Source organism: Onychostruthus taczanowskii, unplaced genomic scaffold, assembly GCF_017590055.1.
Source record: "Onychostruthus taczanowskii isolate IOZ18803 unplaced genomic scaffold, ASM1759005v1 scaffold36, whole genome shotgun sequence".
NCBI lineage: Eukaryota > Metazoa > Chordata > Aves > Passeriformes > Passeridae > Onychostruthus > Onychostruthus taczanowskii.
Genome location: NW_024501015.1, coordinates 4066564 through 4085985, shown reverse-complemented (window position 1 = coordinate 4085985; position 19422 = coordinate 4066564). Strand labels below are relative to the sequence as shown.

At 37.8% G+C, this 19422-nt stretch overlaps 1 protein-coding gene across 6 annotated transcripts in view; it reads left to right on the top strand.

Moving 5' to 3' along the window:
• The window catches only part of TBC1D5 (TBC1 domain family member 5), a 318071-nt gene that overhangs the window by 260090 nt on the left and 38559 nt on the right, over positions 1-19422 (top strand). For 5 of the 6 annotated variants that reach the window (XM_041411471.1, XM_041411470.1, XM_041411472.1 and 2 more), the window contains 3 exons: positions 4647-4918; positions 9565-9630; positions 15529-15692. In XM_041411471.1, the coding sequence (XP_041267405.1) occupies positions 4647-4918; positions 9565-9630; positions 15529-15692 (502 nt within the window). The remainder of the gene's footprint in view (positions 1-4646; positions 4919-9564; positions 9631-15528; positions 15693-19422) is intronic. The other variant, XM_041411476.1, reaches the window with a different exon arrangement.

Below are 19422 nucleotides of genomic sequence, written 5' to 3'. Positions count from 1 at the left end.
TAAATCAGGCTTTAAAGTTGAGAACAGGTGTCAAAAACTACTGCATTCTAGTACATTTTCTTAATATTTTTACTTATTCTTTTGAAAAATTATCTCCAGTGTTGCCTAAACTGGAAAAATAAGTTGTTTCAAGTTTCAAAAAGAAATATGCCAAGGATTTTGAAAAAAACAAGCAAATCATAAAGCCCAAACAAGAATGACACCTGCTGGAAACCTAAATTCCAAGAAGAAAACATTTATTAAATCTGTGTAGGAATATAAATTAATTGCACACACAGACTACACACCAAAAGAGATGGGAAGTTGTTTAGAATAATTCAGATAGAAGAAAATCTGGAATAAATTCATCTCGAGACAGGAATCCTTAGAGTAGCTCAAATGTGGTAAAGCTGTTTAAGATTGGACTAGGGAGAGAACTGGAAGATGTAACATTTGGAAATGTTTCTGCAGTGAGCAGAAATGGATCAAATCAACTACCAGGTCTATTTCATCTTTAATTCCACAGGCATAGTGATATGTTTAAAATATCTTGACAAACCTACTATATATTGCTTATTTTATCACATATAAAACTTTGTAATTGGTCATATTCATCTATTTGTCTCTCATCTCTTGTAATGATTACTTACTGAAAAGAGAAATGCCTTTGAATAAGGCCTGCTTAAAACAAAACATTTCCATCTTAGCAGAAAACTGCAGAGATTGAATCATCTTCCTATTGCTAGTTTAAAAATACACCATTCACAGTCAAGGTCAATGATGCTTATTGTGATGAAACAAAATCGTTTGCTTCGTGGATGGAATTCATGTCTCCTTGATACTCATATTTTTAAAGTGATGCCTTACTTTTAAATGCATCTGCCTATAACTCTACAACGTAAATCAATCAGTATTTTTCTTGTAATTGTTGTGCATGTGTGGTACATTTGGATGGCTAAAATGTAGATTGATCCATGTTTGATGGCTGTAATCATCCTTTGCATTAATATATCAGACATTTAAATGGTAAGAAATAGAAACATTGTTCTTATTTTACTGAACTTCAGCTCCCTTTTAATATAAGTCCTCCAGAGATGTAGCACCTCACTATTGTTCATTTTCTGAAGCTGTCATTCAGAGAAATTGCACACATTTTACTTTACAATACATTTTTTAAAACCACCTCTTGAAAAGATATTTAGATAGTATCATTATTTATTTTTCATTAATTTATACATGTTCTGAGCTGATCATTAGCAGTGTCAGTTCATAGCACAGCTGAATCACACCACAGGTTATTAGGAGCTGTGATAACTGTCCTTTCTAGTTGTCATGTAGTACTAAAACATTCTTGCATTTTAATGTTGGAAGCATTTCTAAAAATAATGTTTTGGACATAAAGGCTTGGCAGTTGTTTATGTTCGTCGTTCCTGTAAAATGGTGTAACATGAAGATTTTCTCAAAAAGTCTCTTTCCAACCATCTGAAAAATGCAAATAAACTAATTTGTCCTAGTGTACATATATGTCAAAGCAGCAAATCAAACTGTAGAAGAAAAGCTGACACCTTTTAATTAAGCAAAATATAGCTGAAAAATAAACAAGAAAGAAACAAGCTGCTGGACAAAATACACAAGCCCTGTATAAGCTTTGTTTCTGCATCTGTGTACTATCGCAATAATGATGATAGATTAAGCTCAAAATGTCCAGTGGCTTTGTTGTCAGGTGTCAGTGTAAATAATTTACTTTCAGTAAACAGAATTTTTTATGTAAAGTCAAGGGTTTTTTTAGTGATTGTTAAGGTTCTAGATTTAGAGACAATGTAAACCTAGGACTCAATGTGCAAGTCATTATCTTCCTTCTAAGTTAATGTTTCAGGTGAGTGAGTCATATGTACTACCGCAAACTCCAACTTTAGCGATTGTTTTTTGTAAAAGGAGGGAAAAAATGTAGTAAAGTTTGGGTTCTGAATCTCAGCCATTACTAGTATGACCCCCAAAACTGGCAGTGTAATGAGATTTTTTGCAACTGTTGATAACTAAGCTCCCATTCAGCTTGACCTCATCTGTTATCAAGTTCTTATAAAAGAAAATAGAAAACTCAGCCTACTACAGGCAGATTATTAAAAAGAAGCAATCCACTGAGTGTTGATTCATGTACCCAACTCCTTTTCTTGTCTGGCATAATTTGCTAGAGCAGCAACTTCAGTTTGAAATGCTGACATTTGTGCTCCTGTGTCTACCACAAAAATAAGTAAATATTTAAAAGGGCCCAAGGGAAAACTGATTATCAAATTTCCCTAGCTGTTTTCTGTGAGCCTTCACATCTAAACACACTCCATCCAGTGGCCATCCCTCATTCAGAACTGGTTAATCTGGTAAGTCCAGGTTCTGGAGGGTCTAAAGGGACCAAAGTAAGTGTTGGACTCCTTAGAGGAGTGACTCATGTCCTTTGATCTTCAGTGGGAGTGTGCTGGCATCATTCCTGGCAAAAGAAGCCAATACAAGTCTCAAGAGTTTGGTCTGGATAGGTTACCCCATAGTGGCTAAAGTTGTTTAACAGCTTGGACTTAAGATATTTCTCAGGTGGAATCTCAACTTCAGTCTCATGAAGTGCTTTTCACACTGCTGTTGTTGCTTCCCCCACCTTTTCAGGGGGGTCTCCTCCAATTAATCTCATTTCCAGAGGGAGTGAGACTGTTAGTGGAACCAAATCAGCTATAACTTCAGAAATTCCATTTTTTGCTGCAGCAACGATCCAGCACTGTGATACACCAGTAATCCTTAAATCACTCGGTGCAGGCAACACGTGGAGCAAGTGCACATCTGTCTTTGGATTTCTTTCCAGGTTGGGGTCAGCAGGCTTCTGCTTATCACCCAGGAGCCACCAAACGTCCAAAAACTCCTCCCCTGCAGCTGGGGGGTGCAAACCCGGCCTCAGCAAAGCACCTGAAGTTTTTGCACATAGGCAATTGTTTGAGTCACTAACCATTAACAGTTCAGTCTCACAACTACTCAGTTTGCTTTTGAAACCATTTGGACCTCCTGCAACAGTATTTTATACAGTTCTGCAGATGCTTTCCTTGTAGTGACTTTGTCATTCACTCTCAGTTGACTGTGGAAGGACTTTTTGTAACACCCAACAGCAATTAATAAAATCGGGAGGCACAGAAACATCCTGCAATTATTATTCAGCAATCATTTTTTCCCAACTTCCATAAATTGGGAAGCAACACTTGGTCCCAGTCTCTGCAATGCTCTTCCTTCTAAAATATTCTAGATGCCGTCTTTCTTCACCACCAGTATATATGGCAGAAGTGCCCTATAGAGCTTGGGGCTGTATCTTGTGAGGGTGCAGGCTCTCATACTTCCGTCTGACAGCTCTCCTTTTCTGTCTATTCTGAGTATCTATTCTGATTCTAAACAACTCAGCTGTTGTTATTTTCTGGATGTGCTCTATATGTGTGTGCATGTTTGTATTGTGTATTCTAAAAAAAACCCATCTCTGGAGACAAATAGAGAAATTAGAGGAAGAGCAAAATCAAAATTACTCTTCCAGGTGTCTGCAGAAGTTACAAATTACCCATATTAATTCATTTGTAGTTTATTTTTAGTTCAACTTCCCCGAAACATTGTAAAGCTATTTTTCCCCAGTACAATGATTGTGTTGGTTTTAATTACATTTCTTCATGTTTTTAAAGGACAGCTATTTATATCGTGGAAGTACACATCAGTAAAATAAAACCTCAGGAGTGAAAAGGTCTTTGTGGTTATGATATATTTCTGTGAAGGGTATTTCAAGTATTAATTATATAAGGCAGGGAATTATTGCATGAACAAATAGGAATGGCTTTGCTAATCTGTGGGTTATGTGAACACTTCCACTGGGAATTAAAAGGTTCTTTGCCTCTTTATTTTAGACAAATTAAATGGTTTGACAATTTCCTCATTCTTAATGTTGCATAAAACTGAAGTGAATTAAATAGCCACTGTAGTTAAAAATAAAAAGTAACAATTATAAGGATTGTGATTCAGTATATGTGTTATACCCTGAAGCAGATCTTCAGCAAAATCACTTTCGACATCAGGATTCCTGTTAAAAAGTGCTTGACTTAAAATGACTGGGCTGGGCAGAAGGTGAACTCAGAGCAAGAGACATCTAGCTCTGCCAACCTAAAAGGACAGTCTAGTGTGAGATTTGCTTGATGAAAGAAATGTTTGGGGTTGACTCATTTTAAACATTGGAGAGAATTTAATCTAACAGAAGTAAATATTAAAGCAGTCCTTGAATAAGTGTAAAAATTCAGTTTTATAAAGTTTTTGATTCTGTAGGGCTTGGATTCGTATTTATCACTCTTCTTTTTTTCTTTTTTTAATTTAGGAAGGCAAATTAAGAAAATTAAGAAAATTGGTACAAACTCACTTTGTTTGGAGTTAGTTTACATTTTTCAGGGAGAAGGACCAAAAAAAATTGTCCACTTCTGGTTGGGAAAAATTTATACCACACTCAGTTGCTGTGGTCTCTGTGTGTATTCCAGTGCAGCTGTAGTAAAACACCTTCTTTGTAACATTCAAATCTTGGATTTTTATCTCTGAGTTTTGAAGAACGATGGCTGTACCTGTCCAAACCATTGGCAATGATGCAATTATTTCTCTTCTTCTTTTCTCAGTGCCAGTGCTAAAGCTGCTCCTCTGAACATTAACAAAGTCTCCAACAGCTTACTGAATTTTGGCCGAAAGCTCATTGCTCCGGCCATGGCTTCAGGTGGGGCAGTGGGCACTCCTGCTGGCGGGAGCAGCTTCCCTCCCTCTTCAATGCCAAGCAGGAGCACAGTGGAAGCCCCTCAGCACCAGCATCACCACCAGCAGCACCACCACCACCACCAGTCACAGCAGCAGAGGATGATGAAGTCTGAAAGCATGCCAGTTCAGCTGGGCAAAGGTAAAGGGGAAACATGTGGCAGGACCATGACTGAGGGAGGTTTTGTCGTACACCTTTGGGGCTGAAGTTCTTGCTTCTGTTGATTTTCGTATCAGTGTGTACATATTTGGAGGAAACAGCAAAAAAAGTATTTTGTTAGGGAGGATGCCTATGCCAAGTACAACAGCATGGTTGCAGTGCAATACAGAATTAGATGTTATCTCAATAATGTACAACTATTGTAAGAAGTTTTGAACTTCTAAAAATATATGAACCAGAAACTGCATCAGACAGGCCAACAAACTAATCATTACCATATGAAACATGAGTCAATTAATTTTTCAGATTTTTAGATGCAACCTTTTTTTAACTAGAAGACTAATGTCATACATGTTTTTCAGGTTATTGGCAAGAAATCACATGCATAACAGTATTGGCTAAATACATAATAATTAGTGAAAGAAGTTAGAGAGTAATTCTTAATAAAGAAATTCTTATTCCCTTTAGAATGTGTGGAGCTTATTTAAGAAGTTATTTGAACCATAATATGAATTTTTCTTTTAATAATTTGTGATGACCCTCTGCAGTTATTTAGTAAACACCGCGTCTTTTTCTTTAAGCCTTTCTTTCTATATTTCTTGAGAACAGCTTATTCAAACAACAAACTCACAAGCTCAGCTTTGGTAGTTGTTTGCTATACTCTGCCACACTCAAGGTAGGTTACTGCTCTTCATCTTCAGCCAGCCCATGGCAGTATGTGCTTTTCAAGGAGTATGTAGAGCAAAACAGTATCTGCTGCTTTTAACAGCTCATCCAGTGTCATGGTTATGAGCTTGAGGGCTGGTGCTGGTTACCCTGAACCTTTGCATAGGATTGCATTTTTTTTTCCACCAGATTTGAAAGTGTAAAAGAAGGGATATAACACTTCATAGCTGAAGTTCGTGTTTTCTCTCTTTGCTTTACCACTCATATGGTCCAAAAGCCCTTTCATGATACATGGCATCCCCAGCAGACACTGAGGGAGCCAAACTGAAAGGTACAGCTGTTTTTTTGGAGCAGGCACATAGAGGCACTGCAGCTGCTTGGCAAAATCCAGATATGCAGCTTCTCTCAGTTGTAGAAGAACCTCAAAACTTGATCCAGCAGGGGTTTTACAGTACAGAGGTGAAACTGAAGTGCAGTAAAACTGATACAAATCCTGTTCACAACAATGGAAGTAAAATTAGGTGTAGAACAAAATTATTTACACTGTTTCAGAGACACTTTTTCTTTGCTTTTTTAAGAGTTTTCCATAGTTCTCTTATCACATTATTCTCTTTTCCCCACTTGAGTTTAGAAGTGGTCCTTGGGTGGCTCTTTTATTTCCCTGCTTAATATAATAAAAGCACACAATTTGAAGCAATTCCTATAGATGGAATTGAGTGTAGCTTAACCTTGATGTGGCTGCTAAAGGATGGCCTGTCATATGGGCCAATTAACATAATATTATCAGGAAATGCACCTGATACTTTCCATGCAGGAATCAGAATAAAAAATCGTAGTTATGTTTGGTCATTGTCATGTACAAGCTGTGCACATATTGCTTTATCAACTGCAATAGGGAGATTTGGTAAAGTTATGAAGAATGTATGATGTAGGGCACAAAGCAAAAACATACTGCAGCTTCCTCTTAGTGTATTCTGTCTATCCATATTTGGTACAGCTTTTGCAAAGTAATTTAAGGGCAAAAAATGTAAATATACTATTTTTAATAGGTTCAGATGACAGAGGTTTGTTTTACATATTAGTGCCATGCTTGTTGCTCCAGACCTGTACAGTTATAAGTATTTTGCCTGTAATTGTATAGAAATTTCAAATTATGGCAGCTCTGTTTGCAAGTGCCATACTTTGTATTATTAAAGAGACACAAAAAATAACAAAAGGAAATAGAAAGTATTTTAGAGGCTCCCCAGTGAATTCTCTCTGGAGTAAGTTTAAATGTTCAGCAAAAAAATCCCTATTTGCTCCACCATGGTGGAGACACACTAAAAAGTCTTTTGACGCTTGCTGCAGACCTTTCTAAACAGCACAAGCTCCATCACACCTTAAGAGTGAGTCTTTTCTGTTCTGTGGAGGACAGTAACACCACCTCAAAAAAGAGCTGTACAGCAAATCCAGTGATTGAGGGCACTCTCCACAGCTATGAGAAACTGCCAGTACTTCTATCCCAGGCACTGAGATTCAGGATTTAAAATATATTCGTACTCTGAGAAGTTCTTGTTCCACTCATTTTTGTGCTGAACTTTTTAGCTTCTACACTGGCTTTTTTCTAGCCCTGGATTCTGCTGTAGGTTTTGATTATCTAAAAACTATTTGGCATGGTTTGGAAGTACAAGGCTCCCAAATTACTAACTAGCTGTCACTAACTGTCTCCTGTTCTTGTTCTTCCCTGTGTGTTCAGCTCTCCTCAGCCTCCTGGAGCCTGGTTATTTAGCTGAGGTAGGCAGAGACATGGATTTAGGATTTAAATTGAAAGACATTTGCAATTTCAGCTGATGTAATACTCACAGATGTTCAGTCTGTGAACTTTGGCCTGTTATACAGGCCAAAGTGCTGTAAATCTAACAGGCATCAAGCCATAAGTCATCCATTTTTCTCTTACTGATCTTTTCAGGTTTTGAATGCTCAAGTAGTGCTGACAATTTAAATTAATATGTAGAGATTTATAAATTTGAAGAGATTAAATTAACTGGCTGATCTACTTTGTGAAGAAGCCCTTGGTAACAGAATACCTTGCAGGACTGTCAAAATAATCCTATCCCAGCTTTAACAGCTCTGTTTCAACAGAGTTACCACTCACTCAGAGTTACCAGCTACCATTCATGCTGCTGTACTCTAGATGAGGGATGATTGGGATACATAATCCGTTGTAATTATTTCTCACTCCAAAGTTTTGGTACTTGCTGAATTTCTGTAAGAAAAAAAAAAAGCATATAATTTAGATAATGTAAATGGAAAAACAGCAGACTGGAAAAAAAATCCAACCATAATTGCCAGCCTGTAATTCCAGATGAGTCTTCAGCATTACAAATCACAGCTGAACAAAGTAGCCAGACATCTAATTGGAAATTCAGTTCCTCCTAATAATATATTAGTCCCATTCAGCCTGTCTCAGCACAGAAGATCGGGTATCATTACTGATTACTTATGCAAGGTAGCCCGCTAACAGAAGAGGGATTAAAACATTCTCTTTGATCCTGCACAGTGAAGTAATTCATTGGCACAAAAGTTGAATTCAGATATTGAGTTTATTGGATTTTCAGTTGAGGTGGTTATTTTGAAAGATTAAAAAAAATTGATCATGAAAAAAAAAGAAAAAAATCGCAGTCATTGCCATGTGTGTTCCAGTGGATCCTTCATCATTCAGAAACTGGATATTCTTTGATTACCAAATGGCAGTGTAGTGCCAAGAAAAAAAATCATTTCTCTTTCTCTTCTTCCCCGATAGTGCCAGATACAGTTTTCCTTCTAGGTCATTTCATGGTGAAACCCAAAAGGCTTTTGATTTAAATCACAAGGACACATTAGAGGACCAGTTAAAAGACAAAGTTCTGCCAAAACTGTATTTAAAGAGTTTCCAGGGTCCTCTTTGTTTTTATGAGTTGATACTACTATGGTTTTTGTTTTAACACAAACAGAATTTCCATAGTCAACATGTATGTCCTAAACAAATGATACCCCAATTTAGAATTATTTATAAAGTTAAATAATTATTTAGAATTATTTATCTCTAGAAAATTAGTTTGCTTTTCATATGGATAAGGAAACTGTCCTTATTAATAGCAGAACTGAGCACAAATTAAAGGAGTAAAATACAGATTGACAAATTGGGGTGTTTTTTTTCCTTTTCTAAAAAATATAAATATATGTATTATTAGGCTTATGAATTTTTTGACAGCAAGGATACAACTTCTGAGCTCCACAGTATAAGACAGACATGAAGTGAGTCCTGTGGAGGGCTCCAAAGAAAATTAGGGGACTGGAGTACCTCATGAGAAAAGTGAGGGAGCTGGAACTGTTTGGCCTCGAGAAAAGAAAGACCGGGGATAGTATCTGAAGGGAGGTGTGAAGAGGGTGCAGCCAGCCTCTTCTTGGTGGTGCCAAGCAGTAGAACAAAAGGCAATGGGCAGAAACTGATGCACGCGAAATTTCAGCTGAGTATGAGGAAGAACTTCCTTACTGTGCAAGTGACAGTGCCTTGGAACAGACTGCCCAGAGATATGGAGTCCCCTTTCCTGGCGATCCTCAAAAGCCATCAGGACACAATCCAGAGTAATGTGCCCTAGAGGACCCTGCCTGAGCAAGGGGCTTGGGCCAGCGGTCTTCCAACTTCAGCCATTCTGTGAAGCTTTCAAATAGCAGAATGACACTGTAAAGTGCCAGTGAAAAAAGGTTTTGACTCTTCAGTTAAGTTTAGATTTTGATCTAAACACATCACTTAAAAGCACTGGGGTTCTGCAGCCTGTTATCCAGCCTTCCCGTTTCCTTTTGCCTGTCCCTACAGCGCTCTCTCACAATGTCCTTTCTGTTCAAAGCAGGGTGCTCCGGCTGAACCCCCAAAGCTGCGGCTCTTCCCTCGGGCGAGCAGCAGCGGCGGGGCCTCGCTAACGCTGTTGTTTGTTTGCCAGGCGAGGCGGGCGAGGCGGCGCCGCCGGGGCCGGCCCAGGCCCAGCAGCACACCCCGGCCACCGCAGGTAGGCCCGGGCGGCGCCCGCCCGCACTGCCACTGTCCGTCCACCGAGCGCCGCTGTTGTGCCGGGAGAGAGCTCGGCTCTCCGCGTCCCTGCCGCCCTCGCCGATCTGTGTTTCCGTGTGTGTCCGTGTCTGTGTGTGTCAGTGTGTGTGTCAGTGTGTGTGTGTGTGTGTGTGTGTGTGTGTGTGTGTGTGTGTGTGTGTGTGTGTGTGTGTGTGTGTCTCTGTGTGTGTGCGCGTCTGTGTGTGTCTCTCTGTGTGTATCTGTGTGTGTGCGTGTGCGTGTGTGTCTCTGTATGTCTCTGTGTCTGTGTGCATGTGTCTGTGAGAGTGTGTGTGTCTCTGTGCATGTGTGCGCGTGTGTGTGTGCATGTCTGTATGTGCATGTGTGCACGTGTGTCTGAGTGTGTGTGTGTCTCTGTGTGTGTGCGTGTGTCTGTGTGCGTGTGTATCTATGTGTGCATCTGTGTGCGTGTGCATGTGTGCATGTGTCTCTGTGTGTGTGCGTGTGTGTCTATGTGTGCATCTGTGTGCGTGTGCATGTGTGCATGTGTCTCTGTGTGTGTGCGTGTCGTGTCTGTGTGTGTCTCTGTGTGTACGTGTCTGTGTCTGTGTGACTCTGTGTGTGTGCGTCTGTGTTTCTCTGCCTGCATCTGCATGTGTGTATGTATGTTTGCATGTGTGACTGTTTGTGTCTCTGTGTGTCTTGTTCATGTGTGTGGTTTTGTGTATGTCTCTGTGTGTCTGTGTGTCTGTGTCTCTTCACGGGCATCAGCCGTGAATCAGCATGTGCCTGTGCTGCAAACCTCTATGCTCTTGCCCTTTGTATCCCATTTCCCACTCTGTCATGGGGGCCAGTTCCACCATCATTGTCCCTTTTAGCTGCATTAGTTCCCTCTTGTTATATTTGGGGCAGGTATTTTGGGCCGAACATCTACTGTCATACACTCGACTAACAGGGAGCTTACCTGCCTTGGCTGAAATAAAAAGTGTATGGATTTGTATGATGAGGTGGTTTGAATGAATTTTGAAAGTGCTGGAAGTCTTTGTTCCAATATCACTGTAGGAGAAAAAGGGAAACTAATTTATCTGAAAAGTTTTATAAAACTCGTCTCATTCTTTTTGCAAATTTTAATACCCTACATCCTCACTATGGCAAATACAGAACAGATGAGCAGATCTGAATGGTTTTGAATTATATATGGTGCCATACTTCTGTTCTTCTTGATATCTTTTTCCTTGCTTTTCTTATAACTATGAAAGCTAGTCTTTTTCTCTGTAGGGACCAAACAGATTGAGCCATCAGTTTTGTATGTCTTTTTTGCATGTTCCTCTGATTTTTCATGTGTTTTATCAGGGACCACCAGTGTTCTTGGTTATATCCCCCATAACCTAACTCAAACTTTGTAAGACCTGAAGCTCACTTTCCTTTCATTGTAAGTCTTCTCCTCCTTGCCATCACCTTTTACTTTATTATGCAGCCAAATTATTGACCGCATTAAATTTAAATTATCATTCTTTGCAAGAATCAGAGGTCTCCACAATACCAACAAGTTGTTGGTCCCTTTTTCCACTGCCCCATCTGTGTTTTCCAAATGGTTTTAAGGCAGAGCATTTCTCACCCTGGGGTCAGTCCCAGTATCATTAGAAACGGGCAAGTAGTGAGCCACTTAGAAGCCAGCCCATGGAGATAACATTGCTCCTTTTTGCCTCAGAAATGGATGTATTTTTAGTGTGTGAGATCCTGTGTGTCATTACTGTGAACTATTTATACGTTTCAGAATGCATATATATATATATATATATATATATATATATATATGCATATATATATATTTGTATAATTTATGCGTGTGTGTGTGTATATATATATGGTTTTGGGGGTTTTTTTGAGACATCCTACACAGTAATGTATTTTGACTACTGTATATGTCAGGGATCCTCACATATTTGTTCTGTGTGCTTCATAAGCATGTATTTTTTATTTCCATGTTCATGGGGTTTCTTCAGCCTGTTTTATATAGGCTTTAGGACCTTCTGGTATATGCTTAGATGGTCAGAGATTACATTTCCCCAATGTTTTTTAAGGAGCAATAATGGATTTATCTGATATTGACAGAATGAGCAGATGAAAATGAGAGTTTTGATTCAGTGGTGTTCTCAGGTTGCTGATTGAGCTGCTAAAGAAGAAGGATGCAAGTTTAGTTTTTAACTGTACTTTATTGCAATCTTTATGCATTTTGATTCTGCATGAAAGGCAAAACTTCTTTTTTCTTTTTCCTTTTTTTTTTTTTTGAGGAATAATACAACATTAGAAACTCTGTCCCATTACCTTCTTGTCAAGCTATTGAGAGAGCAGAATGTACCACACTGCACATTAAGAAAGATGTAAAACCAGTGACACAGAACAGTGAAGGTACAAATGGTATTTTTGTCACTGTCCCAAGATCCCAAAATCTGTGTGTTAGTCTACAGTGTTGTTTCCAAAGTTATATGAGGGTTGTTAATGCCTCGGTGCACACATGGTACATCTAAAGGACTTCAGAAGCAGCGTAGTCACTCAGTTATGTGTTGTTGCAGCAACTTCCTTAAGAGTTGGACTCGATGATACTTGTGGGTCCCCTCCAAGTCAGAATATTCTGTGATTCATTATATTTCTTATATTTCTTGTTGGGAAAAATCATAAATGTATTTTTTCTTTTTTCTTTTTTTTTTTTTCTGACATTAAGGAAAACACATACAATTGGTGTGACCTGTCTTTCAGCTATCTTATTTACAGTTGTAAAAACAATGACTCCTCTGGAAATTAGAAAAGCCGATCACAATCCAAGGATCCTACTTTATGAGTTGCAGCACACTGTAATTATTCATAAGTGCTGTTCTTTCTGTCTTAATTCTCAGTTATATCCCCAAATAATCCATGTCATGGCACTGTTCATAGGGTTGGATGCAGAATAAAAATATAGTCTTTCCTAATGATAATTTCCCCAGATTTGCTTATTCATGCAGAAGGATCAGGTTCATCCTAACCTTTATTCTTACTTGGGTATCAAACATACAGATACAATATTTTTGTCACTTCTGATTTACTGTATCTCTATCTTAGTTTAACTAAATCTTGTATTGCTCTTATTTTTTATTTTCATTATAGTATTTATAGGCCATCGGAACCAGATTGTTCAAAGGTCTTGGGATTACTTGAGCAAATTCCCTTTTAGGGCACTTGTATTATTCTGTCCACAAAATCTTGTTTGGTTATGCTAGTTGTTGCATATTCTGTTCTTCTGAACTGTGAGCCATCTTTTGAATTGTAGCTGTTTGCAGTGGCCATGAGGACACTTCTCTGTCTTTTCAATTTTTTACTATATTTTTGACATTTTTTTCCTTAGAGCTGAAAGACAGAATATAGAAAAAAAATATTCCCACATCATTTTTTCCATTGTTGTACCAAGCTGTATTATTTCATGTGTGTGGGTTCCTCAAATATATTTAAAGTGTTCTTCTCTCAATATTATCTGTGAATTTTTATCACATAATCTGCTTATTTGTAGGTAAATTGTGTTAAGTCCAGGTCATACAGTGAAGACTATGTGAAATATACAAATTGCTCATTGTTTAACTTTTTTTGTTTGTTTTTTTAATCTTCACCCTATAGGGAACATATCTTCTTATTACTAGGATGGTAAAGAGAGACTATTTAATCTGATATATACCTAATAAATATTTTTCTGTTGCACTTTACTCTGTCTACCAAATAATTTTCTTTTTTTTTTCTTTTTTTTTTTTTTTTTTTACATTTAGCATTTATATTGGCTGCTCTTGCTTAGCTGTGTGAACTGCTTTTATAAAAGCTTTATTTGGTAAAATATGTGATTCCATCTGTTCCAAAACTATTTTTAAGTTTACCTACTTCAAAAGCACACTTCCATTTGCCACTATGAAATGCATGAAAAGTCGTTTTTCTTACATAAAGGCAACTGTAAGGATGACAGTGTTGCCAAGTGACATGATTTTATCCTAAAATTAGAAATTTTCTAAAAATTTCCTTGCAACCAAATTATTTCTGGTGTTTTCCATGCAGTGTTTTCTCCTTTTTAATCTCCAGAAACACTTACGGTGTACATGATTAATGCATATCCCATTTTTCTATAAAATGGGAAGGCAAAAGTTAAGTGAGATCTACAAGAGCCTCAGTCTCATGCACTTTTAAGGAAGCTCCTCAGACTAGGTGGTAGGTAGTAAGTGCCTGGAGGAGGACTGTGAAGAAACAGAAAAATCCAGTTGAATGAAGTTGGTGGGAAGTAAAGAATATGTGAAGAAAAAAGTTAGAATAAGAGGTTGCAGAAGAGGCAGTGTGGAAGGATCTGAGGAAGAGATGGAGGCAGAGAGGAAGGTCCACAGAAGAAGGGCATAAAATGTAGGAGGGTTATGGGGGAGGTGAGCAGAATAAAGCAACAGAGAATGAAGGACAAGATGGGAAGCAATTTGTATGAGTTTTCTTCTAGAAAACGTTCAGCGTATTAAACCCAGATCCTTTCTTGGGTTTTGTCATTTAAGGTTTGTTTATTCACATGTAATGTTTTGTTCTTTGCTAGTTCAGTCTCTTTGTATATAACAGTCTCCTCTCTTTATTTACAGATAAATAAATCTGTATTTATTCCATTAAGAAAATGTGAATGATTTAATTGTAGAAGATCATACTTAATGCTATAGATGGTAACATGGAAGCACACCAAAAACAGAGGAAAGGAAAAGGAGAACATAAACCCTTTCGTCAGAATAGCCATCAAATAAGAGACAGGGAGAATTCTTGAGCATTAGCTTTATGTGCTGTTTAACGTTTTTCCAGAATGGAAAACTCTACAATTTCATGGAGTCATTCTAGCTTGACTTCATCATACACATGATAAAAAGATTTTTTTAAACTAGTGTCTGTCCTAAGGCAACATTTTTGTAGTGAAAGTTGATAAAAACTGACGTACTGGGTTTTTTTTCCTACTGGAACTAATGAAAACAAAGTTTTTATTTAAACATTTGAAAACACTTTGTAAGCCTCAACTAGAAGAAAACTAGCCTTATCAGAGGCTGCCTGATGCATACGCTGCCATGGTGAACCAGCCCAGGCTTCTCCCCAGCTGTCCTCACTATGATAGTGGACAATGCTGGATTCATTTCAAAAGCTTCATGAAATGACAAGAGGTAACTATTCAGTAGACTTATCAAAGTGTCTGTTAAGTGGAAGTGGCCTTGAAATTTGAGGCATGAGAGGTTATGTTCTTTTCCAAACTCAAGTTACTTTTTTTCCTGCTTAAAGTCTAAATATTGTGATCGAGATCTTCAGTGTCCAACCCACTTTTGGAATCTGAAGTTCTTGTTGTTAGCATTCTTTGCCAAGTTTGATAGTTGGAAAAAACAATTTCCATTGTAGTGTTGATGACATCAGATTTTTTTGTTATTATTATGAGATGGTACTTCGCTCATTTTGCCACACAGGGCATGAAGTTCCTCAGGTTGTGGGTGTTGTGTATATATATATAAATATATATATATACATATATATGTATATATATATATATGTAAGTGTGTGTGTGTGTATGTATACACACACATCATTTAGCCTTTAGTATATATATAGACATAGGTGTGTACTAGATTGTGTATGTTTGTGTATATATCTATATATACACAAAGATTTTTTGTTCTTCTCACATACAGAAGTTAAGTTCCACGTGAGAACAGTCCTTCAATCTCTCAGTGCATGCTGACACACTTCAACATTTCATTCTGTGTTGGGCTGTCTGTGACTCTCAGTCAATGTCAGTTGAGACAAGGAAGTATTTGTGGGAAAAAGGAAATGCCCATTGATTAACTGTTTTGGTTTTTTTAAACTTGCTTTACAGGCCAAAGTTCAAAAAACATCAGTTCATCTCCAAGCATAGAGAGCTTGTCTGGAGGACGTGAATTTACAGGATCTCCGCCTTTGTCTGCATCAAAAAAGGATTCCTTTTTCAGCACCATCTCCCGCTCACGTTCCCAAAGCAAAACTATGAGCAGAAAAGAGTCGGTGGGTTCTTTTAACTTTTGAACTATTTTAATGTCACACTGCCTTAACTTACTCATTAGAGACACTCATTTTTTCCATACATTGAACACTTGCACTTGGAAATGTTTCCCTAAGCACGCATTAATGGCCAAAGCAGAAATAAGCTATTTCAACATTTTGTGTTGAGTGATGTCTCCATTATGGCTTCCGTTCCATTATCTTGCCTGAAATGAAACTGTGCAAGTGCCTGTTGCCTCTGAGAAAGACAAGAGAAGTCCTGTAAGATTTTTTGCTTTGTTAGACTTTTACTGTAGTCCTGAAGTTAATAAACAGTTCAGTGGGAAGCTTGAATGCTCAGCAGATCCAAACATGTCCATCTGTTGTCCCTGAAATTCCTTAATACATCAGAGGTTTCCCAGTGTCTGTAGCATCTGTAGTCTGCAGTCACAGTTCTATTTCTTGTGCAGCTCTGACTTTCTATTTGGTCACAAGAAGCTAGTATTTAAACAGATTGTTTTCATCCAAGAAAATCAGCTCTTATCATGGGTATGTTCCAAAGAAATTCTCATCCCAACCAAGATATTTTAGGAGTACTACTTTGATAAACTAGGTATGCCATGGCACATGAGGATTCTTGTTTATTCTCTATACACATTTCCCTTTGTGTCTCTGCTGACTAGAAAACAGTTACATAGTAGATGTAATAAGTTGTATTTTTTTGTAAGTTGAAGGCACAGTGGTTTTCTCCATTCTTTTTTCAGAAATGTAGGCTCATATAACTGCCTATTGATTTCAATATGTAGGAATTGTAATAGCCAAATTTCTGTTACAGCATTCTTCAGGTGTTCAGAGCTAACACTGCACAGAAATTTCATCTGCACTTCTCAGTGGTTTTTACTCTAAACAGCAGAATCTTTATTAATAGTCACATCATGTTTTCAGTTTGATATTCAAAACGTCCTAATGAAATGCACAACTTTGTGCAACTTTGTTCAGTTTTTGTTCACTGAATGAGAGTGTTTAATTCTTGTTCCAAATGTTTTTCTGTTGTCTAAAGAAAAGCTGTGTTTTGTGGTTAGTCAACAAGAAGCTATAATTTTGGTTTGTGACCATTTAAAACATGTTGAATTTAATTTAAAGCTAAAACAACAATTTAATTTCTTTCTGCTTGTCCTCATGAGTTGAAGAAAAATAAATACAGCAGTATTGAACTTCACTTTTTATGTGGCTTTACAAGATCGAAATACAGCTTTCATTTGCAACTTTTATCCAGGCCAGTACTTGGGGGTTTTGCTCCAGTGGAGTTGAAGAATAATTCCTCCATAGTCCTCTAATAGGAGACAGGAGAATTTGCCATTATATATTCATAGTTAATTAAAATCCATTTATTATTAACATGTTTTTTTCAGGTAAATAATATCCCAATTTTAGGGTATTCTATTAATGCTTTCATGAAGATTTTGGATAAAGATTTATGCATTATATCAGATTATTGTCCTTATGATAATTTTTAGTGGTTTGGTAATCATGATATATCAAGGCATAAATTTTCAAAATAATTCTTTCAACTGTGATCTGTAATTTATATTTTAGCGTTTTATGATTAAACAGCTAGATAAGGTTTTAGCTAACAAAATCCATTTCCTTGGGTTCAGTTTTTGACTAACCCTTAATATAGGCAAACGGAATTTGTAGCAGATCCAAGAGAAAAAGGTTTGTTTAAATCTATTTTCTTTTGCACAAGAGAATGTTGGTTTCTGTTTTCCTGTAAATTTAATGGTACTTCATTTTTGACATAGAGTCGAAGACCCCAAAAAGTTCTTCCTGAGGTCTTGAAGTAGTTGCATCAGTATTCTTGAGTTGAACAATTGCTTCATTTACAGCTGTTTTCTGGAAGCAGAAGGCTTGAAAATATAATGGATCCACATTGTTTTATTTATCAAACTGAACTGGTTTACATTTTTAATCTTATAATTATACAGATTATGTTATTAAGTATTAGGGAAATCACCTTTGTTGGAACATTGCCATGCATCAATCTTTTTATAAAAAGATGGTTTTAAAATCACTTATTCTTGGTGTGGCAGATGAAAGATAATCCGTTTTCTTTTCATCCTTGTGTCTCTAATACAAGCTCTTTCCAAACAAAGTGGAAATTGAATACATACATAAAAATATATCCTTTAACATGTAGTTAAAATAAGTGATTTTCACAGACCAGAGGGCACTACTGTAATAGTATCATGGGATGGACAGGAATGTCATTATCACTGATTGCGCCTGGAATGCTGTGTCCAGTGCTGGGCTCCCCAGTACAAGAGAGATGAGGGCATACTGGAGAAATTCCAGGAAAGGGCCAGAAAGGTGATGAAGGGACTGGAGCATCTCTCCTGTGAGGAAAGGCTGAGAGAGCTGGGATGATCAACCTAGAAAAGAGAAGGCTCCGAGGGGATCTCTCCAGTGTGTGTCAGTATCTGGAGGGAGGGTATAAAGAGAACAGAGCCAGGCTCTTTTCAGTGGTGCCCAGTGACAGGACCAGAGGCAATGGGCACCAGCTGCAACACCAGAGGCTCTGTCTGATCATCAAGGAAACTTTTTTTTTTTTTTTTTTGTTCTTGAGAGCAGCTGAGCACTGGCATGGGTTGCCCAGGCAGATTGTGGATTCTCCGTGCTTGGAGATATTCAGAAGCCATCTGGACACTAATCCTAGGCAGCCAGCTATGCTTGGTGGCCCTTCTTGAGCATGGGTCAGGCAAGATGAGCTTCTGAGATCCCTTTCAACTTCAGCCATTCTAGGATTCTGTGAGAGCATATACTCACAGAGGAATGTGACATGTCTAAATTCTTTCTTTCCTAAAGCCAGTCCAACAAGTTGGGCTTTATCTGTGAGAGCTGCGATCAAAATTTATACTTAACTTGTTTCATTGCCTCCAGGACTAAAATGTGTCCATTTCTCATACTAAGGCCTTATAAAGATTTGTAACATTTGGGTTCTATTTATTCTTCTACGTATTTATTTCCCCTCAGATGCAAAGATCAGTGGAGTGACTTATTTCTGTTACCAGAAACAGATGTCCCCTGTTTGAAATGAAATGAATCTACAGCCTCAGGGCTGAATGCACAATATCAGTTCATGTTTTGGCAGCCCATGGCATGCTGATGTTTTTGACATTACTGTTGAGTGGCACAAAGCTGTATGTTAATGTGAGGTCCACCAAAAGGGTTTGTAAGCCTGTTTTGTGTCCAGTGTTGAGAGGTTCCCTGCTCCTTTGTATCCTTTGTGGCTTTCTGACAGGAATAACTTAAGCAGCAGTTTCTGGAGCTGTCTTCCCATAAACAAATACAGGAATTTTTATCTGTAATGCACTCTAGTGCCCACTATCTTCTGAATGGCTCAGTCTCACTGGAATAAAATCCTACAAAATTTCGTCTCCCAGCCTGCCTACTGCCCTCTGCTTTTCAGTGGAGTTGCAAAAAAGGGTGAATTTGTGGTCATTTATTTCTCATTGTGTTTCATTTATGACTCCAGAAATCATTAAAGAAAGTCTACCCCTCTTTTTAGCAAATAGCAAAGCTGCTTAGACGTTAACTCTGGCAAATATGGAGGGCTGATCCCAGTTTCTGGCAGAGTATTCTGTAAATTGCTTTCAGACATAGGGATGTGCCAGAGAGGAAACTTCTGAGTCAAACGATATAAACATTTTTAAATCTTTCTTTAAAAAGAAAAAAAATATTGGGAAAATGTGGATTT